The 27395-nt window shown below is 45.9% G+C and overlaps 1 protein-coding gene across 2 annotated transcripts; it reads right to left on the bottom strand.

Annotated features, from left to right (window-relative positions):
- Nucleotides 1–27395, bottom strand: SHISAL2A (shisa like 2A). 2 transcript variants are annotated; one of them, XM_065553842.1, is made up of 5 exons: nucleotides 26937–27395; nucleotides 13922–14061; nucleotides 5859–5960; nucleotides 4640–4713; nucleotides 1–545 (listed from the first exon to the last, which is right to left on the bottom strand). In XM_065553842.1, exons 1-4 carry the CDS (start codon nucleotides 27116–27118, stop codon nucleotides 4685–4687), a joined length of 453 nt encoding a protein of 150 aa, XP_065409914.1. In that variant the 5' UTR covers nucleotides 27119–27395; the 3' UTR covers nucleotides 1–545; nucleotides 4640–4684. The 2 variants fall into 2 exon arrangements, with proteins under 2 accessions (XP_065409914.1, XP_065409915.1); XM_065553843.1 differs by lacking the exon at nucleotides 5859–5960 and having other exon boundaries at nucleotides 26937–27390.

The raw sequence follows: 27395 nt of genomic DNA, 5'->3' as shown, positions 1-27395 counted from the left end.
TACAAGCAACTCTAAACTTTTATTAAGGTTCACATACATCTGCAAGTCAAACTATCATCTTCAGCTAAAGAGGAATGTATTAGAGGAGTAAAGACACTATAAAGGCAACAAACAAATACAACACTGAGATGGTATACTGAAAAGGCTTGAAAGAAAGTAGCTGTCCAATGTGATGGGACAAATTCTTCTCTGATCTACACCTATGATAACTCATTGGAGTTACATGGAGGTAAGTCAGAGCAGAATTTACACCAATAAGTCTAGCATCATTTGGTTGTGTGTGCAAATCAAAATACCCACCATTGCCTCTCAGTACAACATCTGCACATTAATGGCTGTAAGAAACATAACCAGGCATGGCTTCATGTTGGCCCCAGATGTTAATGGTGGTTACAGTTGCTATAAAACACCTCTGGAAAGTCTGTCAGGGTCTGGGGACTGGTTATCACAGTCCAGCTTATGGCTAAGGAAGCATTTCCTGAATCCATTTGGCTCTGCAGATGCACTGCTTCAGCTGGTGCCTTCTGAAGGATGCGGTTCCATGCCTGGAAAACAGCAAGCACAGTTTAGATATACACAGAGAACAGCAGGATTTTGTTTATAAAATTTGTTCTTGCTCATTGTGAGTGAAATCCACCTCTGCACAGACAGCCCCTACAAGACTGATGCACCACTTAAATCCACATAAGTACTCAAAACAGGGCTTAAGTGAAACCTAAATGTTGCCATGTCTTGTGCTGGCCCTCTGCATAATGATTAGAAATATGCTTGGATTGAAATGACCAAGGATAATTGCATTGAAGACTGTGTAGTTTAACATTTATATTCAGTGCCCTCTGAGACTGCAACATACACTGCTAATGGCACTTCAGAAGTTAAGGGATTATAACAAGCTCCTTGGCTATCTTAAAATAAAATATAAGGCACAGCAAATTCTTTATGCCACAGATTCCACCCACTACCACTAATCCCTCCCCCACCAGAATTTCTCATTAGCGAAAAAACAAGAGGGCATGCAGGGGACTTATAATGGGAGACGAAGATCTTCATCCGTGAGTCACAGATTCTAATGAAGGCCAGGTTGGAAGTGGCTGAAATGGCACCTGAAAAGTTAACAGCTAGTTTCAGTCCAGTTCCTAGTGGATATGTGTGTCCATGTCACAAAATCACTACTTGCATTGATCCCCGTGTGGGTAACCCTGGCAGAGTGACCAAGGAGTGAATGGACACCAAGAATGAATGACCTTCTTGCCCCTAGAGATGGTCCTTCCAGGACAGAGACTAGTGTGGGATGATGGGAGGAAGCTTGCACTCCTGCTTCTCAGGCTGTAGCTGTTCTAGGGCTAAACAGAGGTTTTGGTCTACAGAGCTCTTTACCCAGCACTTTTCATCAAAACACAAACAGCACCTGATGCTGATATTTTGCTAGTTTATCTAATATTTCAGCTATTCTCTGCTTGCCAAATAGATGCAAAGAAATCCATGCCTATGCAGTATATGTATGGTAACATCACAGGATGTTAAAGACTAGCTCCTTGACAGTCATCAGCATGGCATGGCTAAAAAAAAAAAAAAAAAAAAAAACAAGAGAAAAATTCAGTTCCCAGAGGCAAAGTTTTGGTCACATTGTGGAGTTTTAATCTTACTTAGCTGGGGTGAGGATATTTCCCACAGGCCTCTTGGAGTAATAAAGTCAGTGCACAGTCTACAATAACTCATCACTTAACGTTGTAGTTATGTTCCTGAAAAATGTGACTTTAAGTGAAATGATGTGAAGCGAATCCAATTTCCCCATAAGAATTAATGTAAATGGGGGGGGGTTAGGTTCTAGGGCAGCTTCCCCTACTCTGCAAGCACCAGGGGCGGAGGGCCCCAACCCTCACCCCACCCACTCCACCCCTTCCCCCAAGCCTGCACCTTGACCTGCCTCTTCTCCCCCACCCACCTTCTCCCCCTTTATTTCGCACGCTGCGTCCTGGCTCCTCCCCCCTCCCTTCTAAACGCTATCAGCCAGCTGATTGCTACAGGGGGAGCCTATGCGCTGAGTCCTCGCTCCTCCCCCATCCCTCCTGCCTCCAAAACGCCGCAAGCCAGCTGATTGCCACGGGCAGGAGGCAGGGGGAGAGGGGGAAGGCGCTGATCCGTGGGGTCTGCCGGCGGGCAGGAGGCGCTGGGGGGTGTGTGTGTGGGTAGGGAGGCTGCCAGCTGTGGAGAAAGCAGGCAGCCAAACAACGTAAGAGAGGAGCATTGCACAACTTTAAAGGAGTATGTTCCCTAATTGATCAGCAACGAAACAACGTTAAGCGGGATGACTTTAAGTGAGGAATTACTGTATCTAATTGAGTTATATTTTGAATGTGACCACATGTTGCACTAACGTAATCTAAACACTTGCCAGTGTGAGTGGGTTGAGAGGCCTTTCCCAAGCTTGTACTTGAAACCAGAATCAGTTCACTGGGGGAAGGGGTGTGCTCTATTACTATTTTCAGAAGGGTGGATTAGGTGGGTGAAATACTGTATGCACATTAAGTAAAATCCATCATCTTCTCTGTAGCTTTCTTTGGCAAGTGAAGGTTTGGAGTGTTGGATGGAATTTTTGACAGATCTGGGGTCATTTATAGGCTTTGGGGGATAATTCCTGCCACTATGGGTTAGCTCCTGGTAATAGCTGGTGACATCAAAACATACTGGCCTATTGTAAAATAAATGACTTTTTAAAATCCAGCAACTAAAGGAATTGAAAATATTTAAAGCAGGGATGGGAGAAAGCAATTTGGACCCCAACTTTCCCCCCAAAACTTCAACCAAATATTTGCTGAGGTTCAGAAAAGTTCAGATAACTTTCCCACATCACCACATTATTTTTCACTTTCATGGCAAACGCTTCCTTTTTTTTCTTAATTCCTGACAGGGCTAGAAGCAAAATTGCTTAAATACTGAGAGGCTCTTCCTATTTCCAGTCCAGACAGAAATCCCACAAGAAGCCTCATATGAATGCTAATTTTCATGGTATTTCTAGCCCAGTTTTGTAGACTCAAGAGGCTCAGTTAATCTGTGAATTTTTGGGGTCTTTATCAAAATTGAATTAGAACTCCAAACTCACTGAAGTCCCCCTTCCCTAATTAGGGGTCTTTTCCCTTGTCTAATCCACATGATTCTTCCCTTCCCTCCCTCTCAATAAGCAACACCACTTAACATGCTACATTTCAGAGCACTGCACAAATGTTATTCTTCATAACACCCTTGGGAGGTAGGGAGTTATCATCATCATCCCTATGTCAGAAATGGGGAAACTGAGGCAGAGAGCATGACTTACTCAAGGGCACATAGGGAGTTGGTATGAGAGCCAGGATTAGAACCTATGAGGTCCTAGCTCATAATCTGTTCACTAGGTCTCACTGCCTCAGAATAAAGCATTGAACTCAAAGTAAACTTTTACCTGAGGAACTTGCTTATAACCATATGGGCTGCAAGGACTTTTAATCTTAGAACCCACAGTGTAATGAAAAGAATAAGACAAAACAAATGACTTCTTTATTTATGGGTGACTTTCTAGTTTCAGGAATCTTTTTATTCTTACCATGGCATTATTCTCCCATAAATCACCTATTTTGCAACAATAGGAAGAAATGGTCTTTTGCCTTTGTACAATGCTGTATTTCAAAATGAGTTTTGTCACAATAAATATTTCAACAAAAAAACAAGTAGCAGAACAACCCAAGCCAACCTCCTTCATGCTGCTGATGAAGGGAAATGCACAGATACACCATTTGGTTCAGTTTGCTAAATGGGATGTAAAAGTAACATAAGGCACGGATTTCTCACTGCTTTTATGTGTGTTTATTGCATAGCCTTGTTGTTCCAAGGACAGTTGCTGAGCCATAAAGGTTCCCTCTCCCCTTTGAGAGACACTGTTGGTCCATGGCCTTGCACGCACTCTATAGATGCTTAGCCATGAGTTTTCACTCCAAGCAAAGAGAAGAATTGTGTTTCATTTCACCTAATATACTGCAAATTATTTATACATTCCTTCTCAAGGCTGAAGCACATTCATTATATTTTGAATGCTTCCTAGCTTGGTCTGGGAGGCAGACAACTTGACCTTTTACAACAATTCCAGCATGCAGTGAAGTCAGAATGAGAAAACTTGGGTTTTTGCAAGATTCCCTTCCATTTCTCTTTGAGATTTGGCATAGCAACAGTACAGACTGTATACTCAGAAAACAGAACAATGCTGAACTACTCATCTGATATTTAAGTCCCTATTTTTCTTACACAAATGCCTTTTTACCTGTTCATCACCAAAGAATCCTTTCCCAAACGAGGTCACACTGGCTGCCTCATAAGTGAGCCGTGGTGCCTCCTGGCCACTAATGTAACTATAGTATGAGGGGAATGCTCTCTCTCTCTCTCAGCATATTACTATGAAGGAGCATTTCTGGGTGAATCAAGCAGACCCAGTGATAAGGGGTCATTAGTGTATAAGTTACCCACTCTCTGCCATTATCATTTTTCAACATCCTAAAAATCCACTTAGGAATTTATAGCATTTTGAAAAATGACTGTGCCCACCACATTGCTTAGAGAACTGAGGGCATGGAGGGTGGGGAAAGGTGAATAACATTCTCACTGTACCTACCGTATTACAGCACTGTGGGAATCCAATCCAGTGCCTCTATATATTTCACAAGGAACTCCCTCTAGTCTCTCTGCCTGAAAAACAAAAACATTTCAGTAAAACAAACAGCAATATGCTTCTCTTGGTTAAATAAATAAATATGTATAGCTTGCCCAAAGCATTACAAAACACACTACTGGGAACCATCTTTCACTAGCTGAGAGGATGGCATGGAGAACCATCTCTGGTTCTCAACCAGGGGTACGTGTACCCCTGGGGGTACGCAGAAGTCTTCTGGGGGTACATCAACTCACCTAGATATTAGCCTAGTTTTATAACAGACTACATAAAAAGCACTAGTGAAGTCAGTAGAAACTAAAATTTCATACAGACAATGACTTGTTTATACTGCACTATATACACTATACACTGAAATGCAAGTACAATATTTATATTCCAATTGATTTATTTTATAATTGTATGGTAAAAATGAGAAAGTCAGCAATTTTTCAGTAATGGTGTGCTATGACACTTTTGTATTTTTATGTCTGATGTTATAAGCAAGTAGTTTAAGTGAGATGAAACTTGGGGGGTACGTAAGACCAATCAGACTCCTGAAAGGGGTACAGAAGTCTGGAAAGGTTGAGAGCCACTGGATTAGATGACCTGATAGCGGAGGTCTTTTTTTGGTCTCTACTATGGGTAGGTCTATAGTGCAGTGTAAACCCACAGTTCAAACTCAGGCTCAAGCCTAACCCCCCTTCTATCTACACACAAATTGCCCCAACCCAGGCTTGGATCCAGGGTTCCAGCACCCCACAGAGGTGGAGGCTCTGATCCTTTGAGTCAAGGTGGGACCCAGGGTTCAAGCGATATTACTTTGCAGTGTAGATGCAACCCCACTGGATTCATTCTTTGTGAGTCTGCCAAAAGAATGCCATGGGGTGACTTTCTTGGTTCTCTAGACAGTCAAGTTTGGTGGACAGTCAAGTTTTCCCACACTGCACCATGAACAAAGGGCTAGAAAGGCCACATTTTGGGAGGGCGCAAGGAAGTCTGGGATATGGGTGGTTGGACTTTGGGCCTGAAAAATGCAGTGTAGACTCCAGAGCCTCAGGGTATGTCTACACTACAGGATTAATCCAAATTTATATAATTTGAATTTGGGAAACAGATTGTATAAAGTCAAATGTATGCGGCCACACTAAGCACATTAATTCGGCGGTGTGCATCCATGTACCGGGGCTAGTGTCGATTTCTGGAGCGTTGCACTGTGGGTAGCTATCCCATAGTTCCTGCAGTCTCCCCCGCCCATTGGAATTCTGGGTTGAGATCCCAGTGCCTGATGGGACAAAAAACATTGTCGCAGGTGGTTCTGGGTACAGCCTCACCCCTCCCTCCCTCCCTGCATGAAAGCAACAGTGGCAGACAACCATTTCGCGCCTTTTTTCCTGGGTGAACACTGCAGACTCCATACCACGGCAAGCATGGAGTCTGCTCAGCTCAAGACAGCAGTCATGAACATTGTAAACACCTCGCGTGTTCTCATGGAGTTTATGCTGAGCCAGGACCAGAAAAACGAGGCGAGGAGGCGGCAGCGACAAGTGTGATGAGGACATGGACACGAACACAGAATTCTGTCAAACCGCGGGCCCTGGTGGTTTGGAGATCATGTTGTTAATGGGGCAGGTTCTATCCATGGAACGCCGATTCTGGGCAAGGGAAACAAGCACAGACTGGTGGGACCGCATCGTGTTGCAGGTGTGGGATGATTCACATGCATAAGGGCACTTTCATGGAACTTTGTGACTTGCTGTCCCCTGCCCTGAAACGCCAGACTACCAAGAGGAGAGCAGCCCTCACAGTTGAGAAGCGAATGGCGATAGCCCTGTGGAAGCTTGCAATGCCAGACAGCTACCGGTCAGTCGGGAATCAATTTGGAGTGGGCAAATCTACTGTGGGGGCTGCTGTGATGCAAGGAGCCAAAGCAATCACTCAGGTGCTGCTACGAAAGGTAGTGACTCTGGGAAATGTGCAGGTTATAGTGGATGGCTTTGCTCCAATGGGATTCCCTAAGTGTGGTGGGGCGATAGATGGAACCCATATCTGTATCTTAGCACCGGAGCACCAGGGTACCCAGTACATAAACCACAAGGGGTACTTTTCAATGGTGCTGCAAGCACTTGTGGATCACAAGGAACGTTTCACCAACATCAACGTGGGCTGGCCGGGAAGGGTTCATGACGCTCGCGTCTTCAGGAACACTACTCTGTTTAAAGGGCTGCAGCAAGGGACTTACTTTCCGGACCAGAAAATAACCGTTGGGGATGTTGAAATGCCAATAGTTATTCTTGGGGACCCAGCCTACCCCTTAATACCATGGCTCATGAAGCCATATACAGGCAGCCTGGACAGGAGTCAGGAGCTGTTCAACTACAGGCTGAGCAAGTGCCGAATGATGGTAGAATGTGCATTTGGCCGTTTAAAAGGTCGCTGGCGATCGTTACTGACTCGCTCAGTCCTCAGCCAAACCAATCTCCATTGTTATTTCTGCTTGCTGTGTGCTCCACAATCTCTGTGAAAGTAAGGGGGAGACCTTTATGGCGGGGTGGGAGGCTGAGGCAAATTGCCTGGCTGCTGATTACGCACAGCCAGACACCAGGGCGATTAGAAGAGCATATCAGGAAGCGTGTGCATCAGAGAAGCTTTGAAAACCAGTTTCATGACTGGCCAGGCTACAGTGTGAAATATCTGTTTGTTTCTCCTTCATGAAAACCCACCCCCTTTATTGAATCATTCTCGGTAAGGAACCCACCCTCCCCCTTCCCCCAGCTTGCTTTCAAACCAAATAAAGTCACTATTGTTTAAAAATCATTTATTCTTTATTAATAGATTATAAAAAGAGGGAGGAAACCCAGGTGGGGTTTGGGAGTTGGATCGGCGGGAAGGAAAAGGCCACTAAAAAAAAAGGTTAAAAAAATGACAGCCTTTTGCTTGGGCTGTCCACTGGGGTGGAATGGGAAGGTGTACGGAGCCCCCCCCCCCCCGCACGTTCTTACACGTCTGGGTGAGGAGGCTATGGAACATGGTGAGGGGGGTTATACAGGGGCTGTAGCGGCACTGTTATCCTGCTGCCGTTCCTGAAGCTCCACCAGACGCTGGAGCATGTCTGTTTGCTTACGCAGCAGCCCCAACGTTGCATCCTGCCTCCTCTGATCTTCCTGCCGCCACCTCTCATCTCGACCGTCTCTCCTGTCCTCACATTGGTCCCTCCTGTCCTCACGTTCACTGGCTTCTTTCCTATACTTTGAAACCGTGTCCTTCCACTCATTCAGATGAGCTCTGTCACTGTGGGTGGATTCCATGATTTCTGCGAACATCTCGTCTCCTTTTTCCGACGCCTTATCTGTGATAGCCTTCAGGACAGAGGAGGGAGGCTTGAAGAATTTGCAGCTGCTGGAGGGAGGGAAAAAAGGAGAGAATTTTTTAAAAAGATACATTTTGCAGAACAATGCTTATACTCTTTCACGGTGACCAACACTATTCACATTACATAGCACATGTGATTTCTGTGCAAGGTCGCATTTTGCCTCTTAATATTGAGTGCCTGTGGCTTTGCTGCTAGAGATCACAGACGCAGGTCCGGGCAACAGAATTCGGCTTGCATGCGGCCATGGTAAGCCATTGTCTTTCGGCTTCTGCGCCCTCCTTTCCCACATACCAAGCAAAGCCAGTTGAGTGCTGCGGTTTTCCTGTTAACATTCAGCAGCAGAAAACAAACTAACCCCCACCCCCCCAATCCACTTCTCTGGATGATCGCTTTATCCCTTCCCCCAGTGTGTGGCTGGTATCAGGGAAGATCCCTGCTAGCCAAACGTGAAAAGCTCTGGGCCAATTCCCCCCCACACACCCCCGCGCTTGGTTAACTGCAGGGAAGGATTTCTTTTCAGCCACAGGCAAACAGCCCAGTAGGAACGGCCACCTCTGTCCCCTTAATTAAATTCCCATATTTCAACCAGGTTACCATGAGCGATATCACTCTCCTGAGGATTACACAGCAAGATAAAGAACGGATGTTGCTTGAATGCCAGCAAACACCGGGATCATACGCTGCCAGGCTTTGTCATGCAATGATACCAGATTACTTGCTGCAAGCATGGTGCGGTCAAGTGTCCTACCATGGTAGGACACACTAAGGCTGCACTGCCCAGAAACCTTGTGGCAAGGCTTTTGGAGTACCTCCAGGAGAGCTTCATGGAGATGTCCCTGGAGGATTTCTGCTCCATCCCCAGACATGTTAACAAACTTTTCCAGTAGCTGTACTGGCTGCGAATGCATCCCAAGTCCTCAGGGCAAAGTAATCATTAAAAACCCCTTGCTTTTAAAACAAGTTTTATATTTTAAAAGGTAAACTCACCTGAGGTCCCTTCCATGGGGTTGTGGTCTTGGATACTGGGTTGGGAGGGTACTTCAGTCAGGCTGAGAAAAAGATCCTGGCTATTGGGGAGAACGGAGTGCTGGGTGCTCTCTGCAAGCTCGTCCTCCTCCTCCTCTTCCCCGTCCGCAGAATCCTCAGGTGTAGCTGATGAGATTATCCCCGCCTGGGAATCCACGGTCAGAGGTGGGGTAGTGGTGGCGGCCCCCCATAGAACTGCATGCAGCTCGGCGTAGAAGCGGCATGTCCGCTGCTCTGGCCCGGAGCGACCGTTTGCCTCCTTTGTTTTCTGATAGGCTTGTCTGAGCTCCTTGACTTTCACGCAGCACTGCTCTGAGTCCCTATTGTGGCCTCTCTCCATCATGCCCTTGGAGATTTTTTCCAAAAGTTTTGGCATTTTGTCTTTTCGAACAAAGTTCTGCTAGCACTGAATCCTCTCCCCATATAGCAATCAGATCCAGTACCTCCCGTACAATCCATGCTGGTGCTCTTTTTCGATTATCGGCCTGCATGGTTACCTGTGCTTATGAGCTCTCTGTGGTCACCTGTGCTGTCCACGCTGGGCAAATAGGAAATGAAATTCAACTGTTCACGGGGCTTTTCCTGTCTACCTGGCCAGTGCATCCGAGTTCAGATTGCTGTCCAGAGCAGTTACAATGGTGCACTGTGGGATAGCTCCCGGAGGCCAATACCATCGAATTGCGGCCACACTAACCCTAATTCGAAATGACAAAATCTATTTTGGCGCTACTCCGCTCGTCGGGGTGGAGTACAGAAATCAATTTTAAGAGCCCTTTATTTCGAAATAAATGGCTTCATTGTGTGGATGGGTGCAGGGTTAATTCGATTTAATGCTGCTAAATCCAAATTAAAGTCATAGTGTAGACCAGGCCTCAGTTTGGGACCCAGGGTTCAACAATTCCTAACCTAAGGTTACAAATAAGTATAGCTGCTCAAACCCTAGGTTAACAAACACAGGGTCTGCTAACTCAAGTTCTACTAATACTGGGCTAACATTGCAATGTACACACACCCTATGATGGGATAACAGAGACATGTTAGAAAAAGATAAACATCAGGATGGGAACATAGAACTGGAAGAGGCATCCTGTGTCATCAAGTCCAGTCCCCTGCTACCTCAGGCATCCCTGTCATATAATCCCATTCATTAATTTCTCAAATTTCCATCCTGAAACCAGTTAGGTTTCTTGCTCCCACTACTCCTATTGGGAGGCAGTTCCAGAGTCTCACTCCTCCAATGGTTAGAAACCTCCTTCTAATTTCCAGCCTAAATTTATCCATGGCCAATTTATACTCATTTGTTCTTGTGCCAACATTGTCCATCTTAAATAGCTCTTCTCCTTCCCTGGTGTTTACCCTCCTGATGTATTTATAGAGAGCAATCATATTTCTTTTCAGTCTTCATTTTGCTATGCTAAACAAGCCAAACTCTTTTAATCTTCTTCTGTAAGATAGGTCCTCCTTTCTCTGATCATCCTCATTGCCCTTCTCTGCACCTGCTCCAGTTTGAATAAAACTTTCTTTGACATGAGTGACCAGAATAGATAACAGTATTCCAAATGAGGTCTTACCAGTGTCTTGTACAATGTAATTAAGCCTTCCATATCCCTACTGGAAATCTCACCAGATACATGCTTAGGACACGTCTTCACTAGCAACGTTAAAGCACTTTGTCAGCAAATAACTGTGAAACTTGCTGGCAACAGAAAAATGGTGAGACTCAAGAATCTTGGGTTCCAGTCCCTGCTCAGGAGGGGAATGTGCTCTGGTAGGCACAGATTCTTATGAATGTTCCCACCAGCTGAGACCCTTTCTGTCATGTCCCGTCTCTTCATCCCAGTCCCATTCTCCTTGCCTACCCAGTCCCAGTCTCCACTCCTCACGCTACTCATCCCAGTCTCCTTACCCAGCAAGTCATAGTCTCAGTTCTCCAGACTCCTCCATCCTGTCTTCCCTTATTTCCAGTTCCTTTACCCAGCTTTTTTCAATCCCCACTCCACACAATTCCCTTTATCTCAGACTCTTTGCCTAGCCAGTCCAGTTCCCTACCACTGTGGCCAATTGCTCTCACCTCACCCACATTGGCTTCCTCTCCCAAACTCCCTCCCCAGGCTCTTCATCCATTGTCAGTGCTCCTCCAGAGTCTTTGCCTAGCCAGTCCTTATTCTCCCTCCTGCACCTGGCCCCTTGTCAACTATGCCTGCCCCCCCCCCCCCCCATCATCTCCTTCTCCCTACGCCACTGGTTCTCAGTCCTAGTCTGCTTGCCCAGCCTTTCCCAGACTCCCGCATTCTGGATCGTTGTCCAATCTCAGTTCTCTCCCCCCACCCCCCAAACTTACTAGTTCAGAGTCCCCCTACTAGGTTTTCCTCCCCATTTCCTAGTCTCTCCTTCAGTCTCCCCTCCCAGTCTCCCCCAGACCCCAACTCCCAGTCCTAGTTTCCCTCTCCTTCCCTTGCAAGCCTCCAGTCCCAATCCCCTCCCTCCCTTGCAAGTTTCTTGTCCCAATCAACTCCCTTTGTCCCCACCTCCCCCATGTCTGGCTCTTGTGCCCTCTGCAAGGGTGTTGAAACAACTTTTATAATGGGGGTGCGGAGAGCCATGGAACCAAACTGTAAACCCCGTATAGAATAGAAATCACTTCAAGCCAAGGGGTGTGGCAGCATCCCCAGCGTCCCTAGTTCCAGCATCTATGGCCCTCTGCATTCAAACTAGGCAGCTTCCTCCTCCATGCAGCCTGGGCCCATTCACTCTACAGGAGAGACATGTGAAGCTGGGCAGGAAATGGCTTTCTTGTCCTTGGAAAATTCTGAGATTTTGGAAAATGTTCCTGTCTTTAATCAGGGCCAAATAAAAAAAAATTCCAAACCTTGACTTTTTTTTCAAACTGACAATCAGAAACATGTTTGGGTTCAGGTCAACCAAAACATTTGATTTTGACATTTTCAAAATTTTTTAATGACAATTAGCTTACATTTCTAAATGAAAAGTGGTTTCAGTGAAAAATCAGAAGTTCTCATTTAAAAAAGATAACCTTTTTCCAAAAATTTTTAAAACCAAAAAATTCCTCAAAAATTACCCTCTCATTTTCACAAAATGGCATTCCAGAAAAAAAAAAAAGTTTTAAAAAAATTCTTTACCAGCTACAGACAAATGATTGGCTTCTCTGAACAATCCACATTAGAGATCTTTAATAATGGAAGACAAAGAAGTTAATGTGCTATTTTTCAGGTTAAGCTTTTCCTTGTAAAATGAAATTATGAAACCTTGCTTAGTTAGTCCAATCTCCTAATTTTGTAATAACAAATAACTAATTATTGTATTAAAAATCATTCTTTTCAAGCCCTTACTAGTAATTTAGAAGTCTGTAATTGTCTCCATATTCCATCCCAGAGGTCCCTGTAGTCTGAGTTTGAATACATCGCAGGAGGCTTAAACAGAGGCTCAGATTTAAAGGACAGTGTTAGTGCCCATCATAAAATGTAATTTATCATCACCACTTTGCAATGGAGTGGGATAGCCTGACCTGGAGAATTGTCCAAGCTAATATGAGCAAGAGTACATGGTGAATACACATAGTTGAACTGTTCAGAATACTGTCAGACTGGTGGGGCCATGTGCAGGGGGATATGCAGGAAGAGTAAAAGGAGCCTTTAACTATTCTTTTACCGCTGAGTGGAAGCGGCCACAACTCCAGTCCTGGAGCTCAGGGATTGCTCACTGCTCTCAACCACAGGGATGCCAGTCACTTCAAAAGGGACAGGGTAGAGCTGCTGATGCCTTTCCCCACCAACTAGCCATGGAGGGGAGAATATGCTGCACCTTCCTATGAAATGGTGCAGCAGCTATGCTCCACCATATTCCTCCCCTGCCTGGAGCCTCTCCTCCCTTGCCCACCTCTCACTCCTCACAGCTTAAACTCCCTTTTTCCTCCACAGCTGCAACAGTATCCATCCACCCCTCTCACACACGGATTCCACTGATTCCCCCAGTCCTGAATTTTGAAGGGGTTAATACTTATATATACACAAGGACAATGTAGTCTTTAAAAAAACGAACATGGACTGTAACTGAATTTCCTTTACTCCTGTAAACTAAACGTTCCTGCAGGAGAGTGTTTAGTGTAAGGCTCTAGGTTGGAATTTGTTTTGGGTGTTTGTGGCCCCAGAAAGGAGAAGACATTTTGGTTTCGGCCAGAGGGCTGACCTACGCTACCAACTGAGGCAGTGGCCTGGCCACACCTTACAACAGAGATAAACAGCCCTCTCAGAGGAATTATTGCAAAGATTCTATCTAACTATAAAGGTAAGATAGGTTACCTGAGAGAAAGGTTTCCTGTATGACCTTGGCCAAGTCACAAAGGGTATGTATACATTGCAATAAAACACCCATAGCTCAGGCTGCAGAGCCATAAGACTGCAATGTAGCTGTTCGGGCTTGGGCTACAGCATGGCTCTGGAACCCTGCAAGGATAAAGATTTACTCCATCAGTGAATTGGTGAAGGCGAATCCAACATAACAGATGTTCTTTTGTGATGGGGATTTTAAATATCTAGAGATATAGTTAAAAACAAAACCCTCAGCAAATCCTGCACAGTCTTTAATTAAGGAGTTATAACAGGAATGGTTTGAGATTTTACAGCACCCTGCTGCCTGAGCCCCACAAGTCCAAGTCTGCGGACACAGGCCAACTATGGGTGTTTTACTGCAGTGTACACATACACTTAGGGACAGATTTTTAAGGATATTTAGGTGCCCAGATGGATGCCTAGTGGGATTTTAAAATTCTTGATGGAGTAAAACCTTTATTGCTGCAGATGAGGTCAATACCACAAAGCTGATCTTACCTGTTGTCTGCAAGCTTAAACCTGTATCCAGCTTGCTGCATGGCTTCGTACTGATAAACAAGTAACAGAGAACACACACTGTGATGATAAAAGCAAGCAGGACCACTGCTGCTATCGACAGACCCACAAGTGCACCAACACTGAGAAGAGAGAAAACAAAGTGATTAAGTGTACACACTAATCTGTGATGCCTGTCAAACAAATGGCCAACATGGGATCTGGAGGTTACCTGTATTTAATAGGGCAGGAAAACAATCTTACATTTTTACTATATGTACAGATTTAGGGCTAGATCCTTAGTTGGTGTAAAGTTCCTCAGTGGACCTAAGCCATTTTACAGCAGCTGAGTGCTTTTATCATGTTACCTGGTGCTTATTGGGCCTGATTCTGCTCTCATTTACAGTGATGTAAATCAGGAGTAACTCCACTGAAGCAACACCCATGTAAAATTGGTATCCGTGAGATAACTGTCTCTCTACTCCTGAGCCCGCCTCCAAACAAGTCATCAGAAAAATGTAAAGAAACATATATTCTGTGCTGGGAAATGCTCATCATTTACTGCAGCAATCAGTTCCTGTGTGTGCAACGGCTGGAAGAAGTTACCCTGACTTCTTAAAAATCAAATCAGACATCAAAGGCACACTAACAAGAAAAATCAATAAAAAGTACTGGGGAATTACTGGTCTTCACCATTTCTTTTTATCCCAATCGTCCCTGATTTTATTGGCACTTCTACCATGGAACTTTGATTTAAAGGATGAAAGAAAAAACGTTTCTTCCAATGTTGCACTATAAAAGAAAAGGCTCCCAACCTCCTAGAAGGTTGCTTAGGAGTCCATGCAAATATTTCATTCTGGACTCGCTTCTCTGAAGAAAAATAAAGGGTATTAAATATTTTAGATTGAAGGTTAATTTTTGTACTTCAAGAAGATACACTTATTTTAAAAACTAATAGGAACATGTTTGATATAGCAGATACATATTTGTCACAGCCTTCTCCCCTTTTGGTTCTGAAATGTGTGTAAAAAAAAAAGGGTTAATAGAGTTTATTTAATGATTCAAACAGCACCACTCTTTTTTGCTAGTAGCTTTGCAGAGGAGAGTGGAACACTATGACCCCTGTTATGCCTCTGTCTTAATGTAAGAAGTTTTTAAGGCAGACCAATTTGCTGCTTCTAGGCCCTTTGTCAGTATTCACTGCTGCAAAGGAGCAGTGTAAAACTGAACATTAATTCATTTACATCCAGCTACTACCTCTTCAGCTGCAACTTACTGACACACCCATCATTTAATCTCAGGAAGCATTTCTTTATATAGTACATCTGTGCTATCATTACATGGCTCATGGAAACCACCATTCAGGGTAAAAATGGAAACGTTAAGGAGGGTTACTGCAGCAGGAGGAGCGTTGAGCATTTCTCATCACAAGTAAAAGGGTATAGAACAGCATGACACCAAGGAAGCTCTCTACATCTGAAACACTACCGTGTCCTAGCCCCCTCTTATCACTAAGGCTGCAATTCGGTCACAGAAAGTCACAGAAACTGTGACTTTCACAGATGCAATATGGCTGATCCCGGGGCCAGCTGCTCAGGCGCCCTGGGACCAGCCCCACCAGGCGCTCCTTGGGCACCCCACAGCCAGCTGCACCGGCTATAGCTGGAGCAGCCCTGAGCCAGCTGCACCGGCTGCTGTTGAGGTGGTTCCAGGGTGGCTGGCCCCGGGGAGTGCCTGAGTAGTGGTCCCAGGGTCAGCCCAGGGGGGTGTCCAAGGAGTGGTTCCGGGTGCAGCTCCAGGGCCAGCCACACCAACCACTGCTCAGTCTGCTGGCCCTGGGGAGCGGCCAAGCAGCGGTCCCAGGGCTAGCCGCACCGACAGCTGCTTGGGCGGCCCAGGGAGCACCTGAGCAGCGATCCTAGGGGCAGCCAGCCTGGGGAAAGCACCTGAGCAGCAGAACAGGGGTGGCTGGGGGCAGTCAGCCCCTGCAGCCAGTGCAGGGGCTAGCTGTCTGCCTCTGGGCCCTCACAGCAGTGGTGTCCCGGGGCCCCAGGAGCTGCTAAGTTTTATTCAAGGGTATTTACATAGTAAAATTCATGGGACAGTCATGGGCCGTGAATTTTTGCCCATGATCTGTCCATGACTTTTACTAAAAATACTCATGACAAAAATCTTAGCCTTATAACTTATCACTAAGAATCAGTGAATCACTTGCAGCTATGAGAACAATCACAATCAGATGCAGACATCTGGAGAATAGCACCTTGCTGCTGTTTTTTTGTTGGAACTAGTTGGAAACTAAGACACTGTGTATATTGAGTCTACTTTTCAAGATCCATAACCATGATATTTCACAGCCAGATCCCTTCAAACATCTCAAAGACATCCATCCAATTGAGGATTACATGACAACTTTGATTTTCTAAAACACAAAAATCTGGTTTTGTACAAAGCTTTTTTAAAGGTTTTATGAATTTTACATATTTAGATTATTTGGAAATGCTTTTCCAAAGCTCTAATACTTTAACAAAGCTTCCTACAAGCAATATTAAAAACAATGTTATAACATCTGCCAAAAATAAGATGCCAAAATAACAATAATGATCTGCATAACAGCCCATGCCTTCCCCTCAAACCTGAGAATTAATATGGGCTGTTGGGGGCAGTGAATTGCAGCTAAGGGTCACTTGCAGAAAATGTTCTGCTACTCTCATCCCTCCCTTTTAAGCCATGGGGTATTAACTCAAGTGCCTTCACTGATACAGCTGTAGTGGTATCACACAAGGAAAGAGGATCTCTTTGGCCAGGTTCAAACCATTTAGGGCTTTAAAAGTCAAAAACACCACCTTCAATTCCACCCAGAAGCCCACAGGCAGCAGGTGCAGAGCACTGGTGTGATGAGCTGTCAGTTTGAAACACTACTCAACAATTACTTTGCACTAACTTTGGCTTCTGAATGGTCCCAAGCTGTGGGCCCATGCACAGCATGTTGCAATAGTATAATCCTGAGGACGTATGGATAATGATCCCAGGACATTCGAAAGGGAAGTGCACAGCCTTCTTGATAAGCACAGATGTAAAAAAGTGCTTTCGCCCCCAACTGCTGGATAACCACCTGGTAGTAACCTTGATTTTGCATAACAAATGACAATCAGGATGCAGATATAATCCTTACCAATAGTTCTGATTGCTTCCACTAATTTAACAACAATCTCCTAGTCTAATCTGGATTGAGTCAATTGGCTAGCTCTCAAATTAATGCATACACTAGGTCATCTGTTCCTGTGTACTGGCTAGATCAGGCATGATAGAGATGCACAGCTGTGCAACAGCAGCATATTGATATGCTGTAGCCCATGTCTTCTTACTAACTATGGAAAACAGAGATTTAGAATGGAAATAACACTTCAGCAAGAATAATCAGCTCTATCCAAAAGAATTCTGATGAAAGAGAATCAAATTAGTCAGCTATAGAAATGGCAATTATGCTCTTGGAGACAAACATTAATTAAGAAAAATAGAAATGGATACAAAGTTAGAATCTGCAATAGATTGTTTCTTTAATATTATTATTATTTCATTGAAAGGTCCAAAAACAAGTAATCCATGAAAAAACCCACCATAAAAATCCAGAGTAAATTACTTCCAATCTTAATAAATTATATACTTCATAAGCAAAATTATTATTTTCTTCCTTGGTATTTCTTTAATTTACTGCCTGTGGAGGCACCAACCAAGAGTACTGAAAATACAAACTCTGCTGAGGAGTTCCTGGTTCTGAGATGCTGGACAGACAAATTATTAATTGTTTTGTTATCTCAGCTCCCCCTCCTGGTTAACCCATGCATTAGCTCATGGGCACTGATTTGAAAGAAATTGGTCATTTGGATTTACTTTCTCTTAATTAAACTTTTATTGTGTGTTGCACTTAAAAGGAAACCAGAGTACAGGCATCACGGTATTGGTATCTGTTAAGGAGCCTTTCATGAAAGGCTGCCTTAAAGCAGGCATAAATGGCTATCAGAGGATCAATCCACAAAAGGAGGATATTTGGGTTGCCTAGATCCTGTGTAGTTGCTCCTCTCCCAACCCCCTCCCACTGGCTAGGGCAGGGGGAGTGGCCAGGGAAAAGGCGCATAGCTAGTAGTTGTAACAGTTAAGCCATGGGAAGTTGTCACAATTTAGAGCAGACAAAGGCCATGCTAAATTATGTGATGGTACCAGACTGGTGTAGATCAACCCAGGATTGAGGGCACACAAAGGTGGCTTAAATAAAGACACCTTTGCACTTCTCCCCTGAACTACACAGAGCATTCCTCAGCCACAGTTCAGGTTTGGAGCTAATAAATCCATAAAGATACAGAAGCCTTGGTTCAGCTACATAGACCTTCATACATAGAATCCTTTGTAATAAAAGCCAGGCTCTGATGTGAAAGAGGAAATAAAAGCCATGAAAGAAAAGGCCAAAATAAAGAAAGTGTGAAAGCATCTGTGATAAAAGAAGTCAGGGAAGAATGAGAAATAGGTAAAGGGATGAGGTCTCAATAAAGGAAAACGAGGACTGAAAAGACAGCAAGTAAGAGTTCAATAATGAATAAGCTATGAGAAAGCAACTGAGCTTGGGGGAGGAGGAAGCAAAATTCCACAGAAGAGAGATGCTATAACAAAATGAAACTAAAGAAAGAGGTGAGGAGTGGGTAAAAAAAATAACTGGAAGAAATAAAATCAGTGAGAGAAATCAAATACTCATGATGGATGTTCAGGACTCTATTAACAACCATGGAACAAACCCACAGGGAAAAAAACCCACTGTCCTGCAAATGTTAGGAAGGGTAACTACTATTGATTAGAGAGGCATGACTAGTAGTGTAATGAGCACAGAACTTGGAGACAGGATTTTCTGAGTTCTAATCCTAGCTCAGACACCCAACTTCCTGTGTGCCCTTGACGGGCCAGCCACCCCCTCCCAAATGCATTGGGAGGATTCATTATGCAGCATTTTTTAAGAACTTTGAATATTTAAAATGGTACGTATTATAGAGCAAACACAATTAAAACTGAGTTACCTTCTAACTACTGCATATGGATACATCATGCATTTAGCTTACTCAGCTTAGTCTCAATCGCTCCCCAGGTTCATGTAAAGACATGGATGGAAAGAAAGCTCATGAAAACAATATTTCCGTGAATTATATTTTTCAAGCAGAACAGCAATGAACAGCCAAAGCAGAGTCATCTTTTAGATGGCCCTTCTAGTAGGATTTTGATTCCTGTGCATTGCTTTGAAGCTGTAAGGTCTGATTCTCCATTGCTTTACCCCTGGTGTAGTCACTCACATGAGTGCAGAGTGTCATGTGGGATACAATTTTACCAAATCAGAGCAGGAGCATTTTGCACCCACCCTCAGCACCGTGACTGCACAAGGGCTAAAGCAGTAGAGAATCAGGCCCTTGAAGTGTTATATAATTTTCTAAGTCCTAGTAGCCACAGTATTTAAAGGATAGTGATGATCCCAACTGTTTTAAAAGTGCTCCAAAACTAGAAGAACCATTTGAGAGATTAGTTTAAAAGTTAGTGGTTTTAAAAGTGCTTGATAATGAATGCGATATAGATTCTGCTCTGGAACAAAGACAAACAAGTGAAACGGTTCTCAGTGGCTTGACATTTTTAACTCTTTTGGGATAGAACTACAGTAACTCCTCACTTAACGTTGCAGTTATGTTCCTGAAAAATGCAACTTTAAGCGAAACAATGTTAAGCGAATCCAATTTCCCCATAAGAATTAATGTAAATAGGGGAGGTTAGGTTCCAGGGAATTTTTTTTCCTCCACTAGACAAAAAACTATATATTATATAGATATACACACAGTATACGTTTTAAACTGTTCACAGCTATGATAATTGTGAAGCGTGGTTGAGGTGGTGAAGTTAGAGGGTGGAAGAGGGAGGGATATTTCCCAGGGAATACCTTGCTGCTAAATGATGAACTAGCACTCACCTGAGCCCTCAAGGGTTAACACATTGTTGTTAATGTAGCCTCTCTCACAAGGCAGCACAAACAGGAGGGAGGGGAGACAGCACAGCAGACAGAGACAGACACACCTTGCGTGTGGGAGAGAGAGAGATGCACACTGCCCCTTTAAGTAAGCTGACCCACTCTTAAGTGCATTGTCTTTTTAAGTGGATCAGGAAGTTGAGACAGCAGCTGCTGCCCCAAGCTCTCTGTCTCTCTCCGTCTGTGTCCCCTCCCTGCGGAGACGGGGTAAGCGGGGTGCAGGAGGACACCCTGATATTAGCCCCCCCATCCCTCCTTGCACAGCAAGCAGGAGTCTCTGGGAGCAGGCACCAGTGGGATGCATCCTGCGTCAGGACACCCAGTTTTGGTCCAGTCTATACTGGCACCACTGACTCTAGCCTCACGGGGAGCTCTGTCAAGTCCGGTCCTGGTGGACTCCCCAGTCCAAGACCTGGAGGAGGACAGACCTTCTATCCACAGCAGACACATTTGAAGCAGCCAGGGACTTGATTGCTATCACTGCATAGTCTCCCGCTCTGGCACCGGCTCTACAGAGAGGTACCGTGCCATCCAGGGGCAAGCCTACAACGATGCGGCGCTGATCTCCCTCACCACGGCACCATTCCCCAGCATCATTCCCTGGCACCGTCTTGGTCTGCACCACCCTGGTCACCATGATTGGACTATTCTCTGGAGTTGGAGATGGGCTTCTATGTGTCCAGGCATAGCCAGTACCACTCCTGGCACCGTTCCCAGCACCGCCTGAGGCAGGACATAGGGCAGCCAGTGCCTCTGATGTCCTGGCCTCCACAGTGGCAGGGGCTGGCCCAGTGGCCCTTTTGGACACTGTGGGCCTACCACCAAGCCCAGGGACCAGGCTCCAGATCCTTGTCGGTGGCCTCGGAGGTTCAGATCCCCCCTTCGGCCATCTTGATATCTCGGAAGCCTCCCCATGGGCAAAACATGGACGCCCAGGTTGGCACCAGCACCGAGGCAGGGCCCATCATGGGCTCCGGTACTGACACTGCTGTGGCACTGGGCACTACTGCTATCCTCTGCGCCACTCAAGGGATCGCCACACAGGGGGATCCCTGCAAGTCAGAGGTCAAGAAGACCCAGTGCCCCCCAGGGTGTCGTCCTCATCCTCCCTAGATGAGGTGGTGCCGGGTACCTCTACTATGCTCCCTGCCATGGACTCGGCGCATCAGGACCTACTTCGGAGGGTGGCCCAGAACCTAAATATGCAGGCGGAGGAGGTCTTGGAGGAGACCAAACCGATGGTGGACATTCTGCCCACTGAAGGACCTTTGAGGGTAGCGCTGCCCCTTATCAAGACTATCTAAAACACCACTAAGGTGTTGTGGCACACACCTGCCTCTATCCCCCCCACAGCTAAGGGGGTGGAACGCAAATACTTTGGACGGCACAAAGGGTACAAGCATCTCTTTACCCACCTACAGCTAACCACAAGGAGCGGCAGGGACAGTCAGGGCCTACCCCCAAATCCAAAGAGGCTAACAAGCTAGACCTCTTCAGTCAGAAGATGTACTCCACCATGGGTCTCCAGCTTCGCATAGCGGACCAGCAGGCGGTCCTCAGCCATTACTGCTACAACTCCTGGAATAACTTGGCCAAGTTCCAGGAATTGCTTTCCACGGACTCCCACTCCAAGTTTGGTGCAGTCTTGGAGGAAGGCAAGGTGGTTGCAAGGACCTTGCTACAGGCTGCCTTCAACTCGGCAGATTCGGCCACCTGTATGATGGCTACCCCAACCTGGAGTCTCCCCACCTCACAGCATGAAAGCTCCATGGCTGAACCTGTTAGAACTTACATGCACAGGCTCGGTCAGGGAGGTTTGGCAGCACAAAACCACCTACTCGTGCAACTTATCTAAGTGGAAGATATTTTCAATTTTGTCTATTCAGAAGGGCACTCCTCCACTGCAGTCCTCGATGCCCTTCATCTTGGACTATTTATTTAATTTAAAGCAGCAGGGGCTGGCACTATCATCAATAAAAGTGTACCTGGCTGTGATTTCAGCCTTCCATCCCAGCTCAGCGGGCCATTCAGTATTTGCTTAACCCTGTGGTTGGCTGCTTCCTCAAGGGCCTAGATAGACTGTATCCTCAAGTAAGACCACCGATTCCACCATGGGATCTCAATCTGTTGCTCTCGAGACTCCCTTCAAGACCCTGGTGACATGTTCTCTCCTATACCTCTCTTGCAAGGTGGCATTCCTTGTGGCTGTAACTTCAGCTAGGAGGGTATCTGAGCTCAAGGCCCTGACCTCCAAGCCTCCATATACTGGGTTTTACAAGGACCAGGTACAGTTGCAGCCACATCCAGCTTTCCTCCCAAAGGTGGTCTCGCAATTTCATGCGAATCAGGACATTTTTCTGCCAGTGTTCTTCCCTAAGCCACATGCCACTAACTGAGAACATATGCTCCATTCCCTGGATGTCAGACAGGTGTTAGTGTTTAGCATCGAGCGGATGAAGCCGTTTAGGAATTCGACCCTGCTCTTGGTCACAATTGTGGAGTGGGTGGAGGGCTACCGGTGTCATCTCAAAGGATCTCTTAATGGATCACGGCTTGTATCACATGTGTCTCACCTAGCAAAGCTGCCAGTCCCACTGTTGACAGCTCACTCCACGAGAGCGTAAGCTTCATCTGCAGGGTGGTGATATGGTAGTCTATTCACACCTTTACATCGCACTATGCCATCACTCAGCAGGCTAGAGACGATGCTGCTTTAGGCAGAGCTGTGCTACAATCTGCAGCTCAGTGAACGCTGACCCCTCCTCCGAGTGACTGCTTGGGAGTCACCTACTTGGAACTGATATGAAAAGTAGGTAACTGTTTTTCTTCTTCGAGTGATTGGTCATAACAGATGTTCTTTGAGATGTGTTGCTCATGTCCATTCCAAAACCCACCCGCCTCCCTTACTCCCCAAAGGAGAACATTGTGGGAGTAAGGGGAAGACCTCTCAAACCCTGTTTCTTAGAAGTCTCTTATCTTGGGCAAGACCTACCCCAACCAAAACAGTATAAAAACAAATTCTAACAAAATAAAAAAACTCTACAATTCAGTTTAATCTACACTAAGGCTAGTGCTGTAAATAACTACTTATACCTAGCTCTAAATCAGGGGATGGCAACGTTCGGCACGCGGCTCGCCAGGGTAAGCACCCTGGCGGGCCAGGCCAGTTTTATTTACCTGCTGACACGGCAGGTTCAGCTGATCGCGGCCCCCACTGGCCGTGGTTCACCGTCCCGGGCCACTGGGGGCGGCGAGAAGCAGCGCAGGCGAGCGATGTGCTGGCCGCGGCTTCTCGCCGCCCCCAGTGGCCCGGGACGGTGAACCACGGCCAGTTGGGGGCCGCGATCGGCCGAACCTGCCGCGTCAGCAGGTAAATAAAACTGGCCCGGCCCGCCAAGGTGCTTGGCCTGGCCTGCCATGGTGCTTACCCTGGCGAGCTGCGTGTCGAACGTTGCCGACCCCTGCTCTAAATAGTACACATGACAGCGAAATGGAAACATTGGTTCCAGGACCACTGCAGCTGGATAGATGAGCTGATGGATAGTTAGAGGGAAAGGGATACTTAGACCCTCAGTCTTTAGATTATTGGGCTTAAGTGAATTGCTCACAGTTCCTAACTGCCTTCTTCTATTGCTCAAATAGATTCGTGGCCATGTGGTGTGGCTAGGCTAGACCAAGTGACTCCTACCCAGGGCTCTGTGGAGACTGTATCAGGAAGGAGAACCTTAATATTACATCTCACCTGGAAAAACCACCACCACAGCACTATGTTGGGACACTAGCTTCCTAATGAACTGAAGTGGAAGGAGACACTGAATCACAAAAATCATGTTCTGAAGACCTAGGTGACATTGACCCTCAGAGGTCTCCCACCTAAGCTAACCTGCTTAGTCTCTGAAGGCTAATAGAATCACAACACAAGGAGTCATAGTTGCAAACAGAGAGTGAGTTAATTAAATATTCCCATTGTTAAACAATTAAAATTGTACATTATTTTTCTGATGAATTTTACTTGCATGTTTAATATAATAAAAGCCTAAAACATCTGATCCATTTTGCAGAATGAACTGTGGTTTTCCCAGAAAAAAGGATCATGACTTATTACTGGTGGCACTCTCCCTCCTCCCCAGACTCCCACCAGAGTTTTACCAAGTGACTGCATATAAATCTTGGCCCTAGAACTTGTCCCTCTGGTTGCAATGATCCATCTTGCAACATGAGTATCCACCACCTAACAATCTGGAGGCAAGTACTGGTAAAAGTGTCCTAAGGAGGAGTCAACTTGCTGAAATATTTTGTTCTCATGGATGCAGCCTCTTTGCACACCAGCATTAGACAAGTGCTTCAAGGTGATGCATTCATTCTTGGGAGGGTGAGGAGGGAAAGACTCATTTTGTTTGATATTGATCCTATGGCTGATTGAGAAAAGATTCTAACAATCACGATGGAGTCCAGACCAAACCTTCTTAGCTGGCATTGGTAGCTGTGACAGGGTGCTGAGGAACAAATAGGGACATCCTCAAGACTTACGGCCAAATTCCCTGCTGGTGTAATTCCATTGACTTCAATAGAGTTATGCAAGCAGATAATTTTGCCCTCTGTTTTTTACTGCATAAAAGGACACTAATCTTCTACTGCACAAGACAACAAAATATACTATTTTTAGTGTCTCCACAATTTCTTCCTTTGCGGAAAGCAGTTTTCACAATCCCAGTTTCCTTTCTTTTCAGTGTGCTGCACAGTATTATTTTCAAACACTTTAACAGTTCAAGTTGCACTTCAAGGAGTTGCAGACAGATTCCCCGTGTTGAACAAAGAGGAAAGGAGACACTGCTGGGAGAGATTCAGGCATGTTCCAAGATGAAAGTGAACATGGGGCCCTCACACAAGCACATATGGACTCAACCGAACACATCTTTTGTAACTGCTATGATCTTACTAGTGGCATCTGAAAGTGGATAGCCAAAACTGAAAGGTCTCTTATGAGCCAATTTACAGCAGTGGGTAAAGATTAGAGATGGGCAGAAAATGGGATCTCCACAGAAAATGTTGACATTGTCAGAAAACTAAGTGTCCTCCCAAAGCCAAAAACTTTGAGTTTTCATTTTTTGAAAAACAAAACTCAGTTTTCCACAAAAAGTAGATGCTTTTTGCAAAAAAAATACAAAATAAAAAAATCTCAGTGTTTGTTGCAAAACCATTTCAACTGAATTTTCTTCATCAGCTGTAGTACAGATTTTAATATGTCTGAATTCTTATCCTGTGCATGGAGTTTTTTTTTTTTTTAAGTCCCTTAATTTTAATAACTATAATTCTGCCATTACAGTCCTCAGAGGAAAGAGCTTAAAAATATCTGGGTGCAAATATCAAAACAAACTTCACACAATTTAAGCTGAACAAACATAGCACCTTTCACAGGCCCAGGATAACAAGTGCAGAGCTGCCAAGTCTCACACTACATAAGAAAGGCCGTACCGGGTCAGACCAAAGGTCCATCTAGCCCAGTATCCTGTCTACCGAGAGTGGCCAATGCCAGGTGCCCCAGAGGGAGTGAACCTAACAGGCAATGATCAAGTGATCTCTCTCCTGCCATCCATCTCCACCCTCTGATAGACAGAGGCTAGGGACACCATTCCTTACTAATGTATGGCTAATAGCCATTAATGGACTTAACCACCATGAATTTATCCAGTTCTCTTTTAAACTCTGTGATAGTCCTAGCCTTCACAACCTCCTCAGGTAAGGAGTTCCACAAGTTGACTGTGTGCTGCGTGAAGAACTTCCTTTTATTTGTTTTAAACCTGCTGCCTATTATTTTCATTTGATGACCCCTAGTTCTTGTATTATGGGAATAAGTAAATAACTTTTCCTTATCCACATCGCTCATGATTTTATATACCTCTATCATATCCCCTCTTAGTCTCCTCTTTTCCAAGCTGAAGAGTCCTAGCCTCTTTAATCTCTCCTCATATGGGACCCGTTCCAAACCCTTAATCATTTTAGTTGCCCTTTTCTAGTGCTAGTATATCTTTTTTGAGATGAGGAGACCACATCTGTACGCAGTATTCGAGATGAGGGCGTACCATCGATTTATATAAGGGCAATAATATATTCTCAGTCTTATTCTCTATCCCCTTTTTAATGATTCCTAACATCCTGTTTGCTTTTTTGACCGCCTCTGCACACTGCATGGACATTTTCAGAGAACTATCCACGATGGCTCCAAGATCTTTTTCCTGACTTGTTGTAGCTAAATTAGCCCACATCATATTGTATGTATAGTTGGGGTTATTTTTTCCAATGTGCATTACTTTACATTTATCCACATTAAATTTCATTTGCCATTTTGTTGCCCAATCACTTAGTTTTGTGAGATCTTTTTGAAGTTTTTGGATCTCCTCACAGGAGATTAGTTTCCAGTCACTTTTTAAAGACTCTCCCTGTGTTGCAGAAAAAGTGTTTTTCCACGAGACATTTGAACACTGGGGAAGATGTTTAAATCTTCTTCACACTGTCCCAGTCTAAGAGCAATCCCTGGGCAGGGTAGAAAGTCTCCTGTGACTCTATCCCTGCAGGTACCCCCGATGCCCAAGGCAGTGGTGGAGGTTCTGTGACACGGTCCCTTGTTGTTTTTGTGGATACAGACTAACACGGCTACCCCCTGATACTTGTCCCTGGCATGTATCCCCAACCCAGCACCTAGTTGGAGAGCCTATGCCCCTGGCCCAGCATGTAGTGCCCAAGGTAGGGCTGCAGGGTCTGTGCCCCCGCCTCCCGCGCGCACCCTCCGTCCCTCACCCAACGCCCAGGTCAGTCTGTGCGCCCGCGCGGACCGCGCCCCCCCTCCCCCAACGCCCCGTGCCGGTCAGTCTGTGCCCCCGGCCCCGTGCGGACCCCCCGTCACCTAGCAACCGGGACGGGTCGGTCTGTGCCCCGGTGGCCGGCTGAGGGAGCCGCTCTCACCTGAGCCACCACATGTAGCCGTGCTCGTAGGGGAAGAAGCTGTTGGGGTCATCGCAGCAGTACTTGACGTCCTGGAAGCCGCAGCAGTACACGGCGCTCGCCTCGCCGTCCGCCCGCGGGCAGCTGAAGCCACTCACCAACGCCCCGTCGGCGCTCAGGTAGCTGGTGCAGGCGGAGCTCATGGTGCGGCCGGCCGGCGAGCGGGCGGAGGGATACCGCCGGGAGCCCACGTCGGCCCCCGGACCGGCGAAGTTGGCCGGAGCCGCTGCCAGAGCGCGCCGCGCAGTGGGGAGCCGCGGCAGATCCTGCCTGGCACGTGGCCGCCTCCTCCCCCTTCCCGAGGCTGCTCCGCAGAGTTCCCCTGAGAGAGCAGCGCTGCCTCCCGGTGCCGGGGGTCTCCCTCCCAGCGCGGGCCAATGTTATCCCCGCCGCCTCCATCCCTGGCCAGTCCGCGGGCTC

This window comes from Chrysemys picta, chromosome 8 (genome assembly GCF_011386835.1).
Source record: "Chrysemys picta bellii isolate R12L10 chromosome 8, ASM1138683v2, whole genome shotgun sequence".
Taxonomy (NCBI): domain Eukaryota; kingdom Metazoa; phylum Chordata; order Testudines; family Emydidae; genus Chrysemys; species Chrysemys picta.
Note: the sequence above shows the minus strand (reverse complement) of the source record. Positions and strands in the feature narration are given on the sequence as shown.

What these genes read in the sequence shown, in the direction of transcription:
- SHISAL2A (XM_065553842.1), bottom strand. Translation starts at nt 27,118, where the DNA reads ATGAGCTCCGCCTGCACCAGCTACCTGAGCGCCGACGGGGCGTTGGTG. An exon ending in TTTAAGCTTGCAGACAACAG is followed by an intron (nt 5,961 to 13,921) that starts GTAAGATCAGCT and finishes TTGTCCCATCAG; the next exon opens with GCACTGGGATCTCAACCCAG. An exon ending in AGAAATCGACACTAGCCCCG is followed by an intron (nt 4,714 to 5,858) that starts GTACATGGATGC and finishes TTTGTTTTTCAG; the next exon opens with GCAGAGAGACTAGAGGGAGT.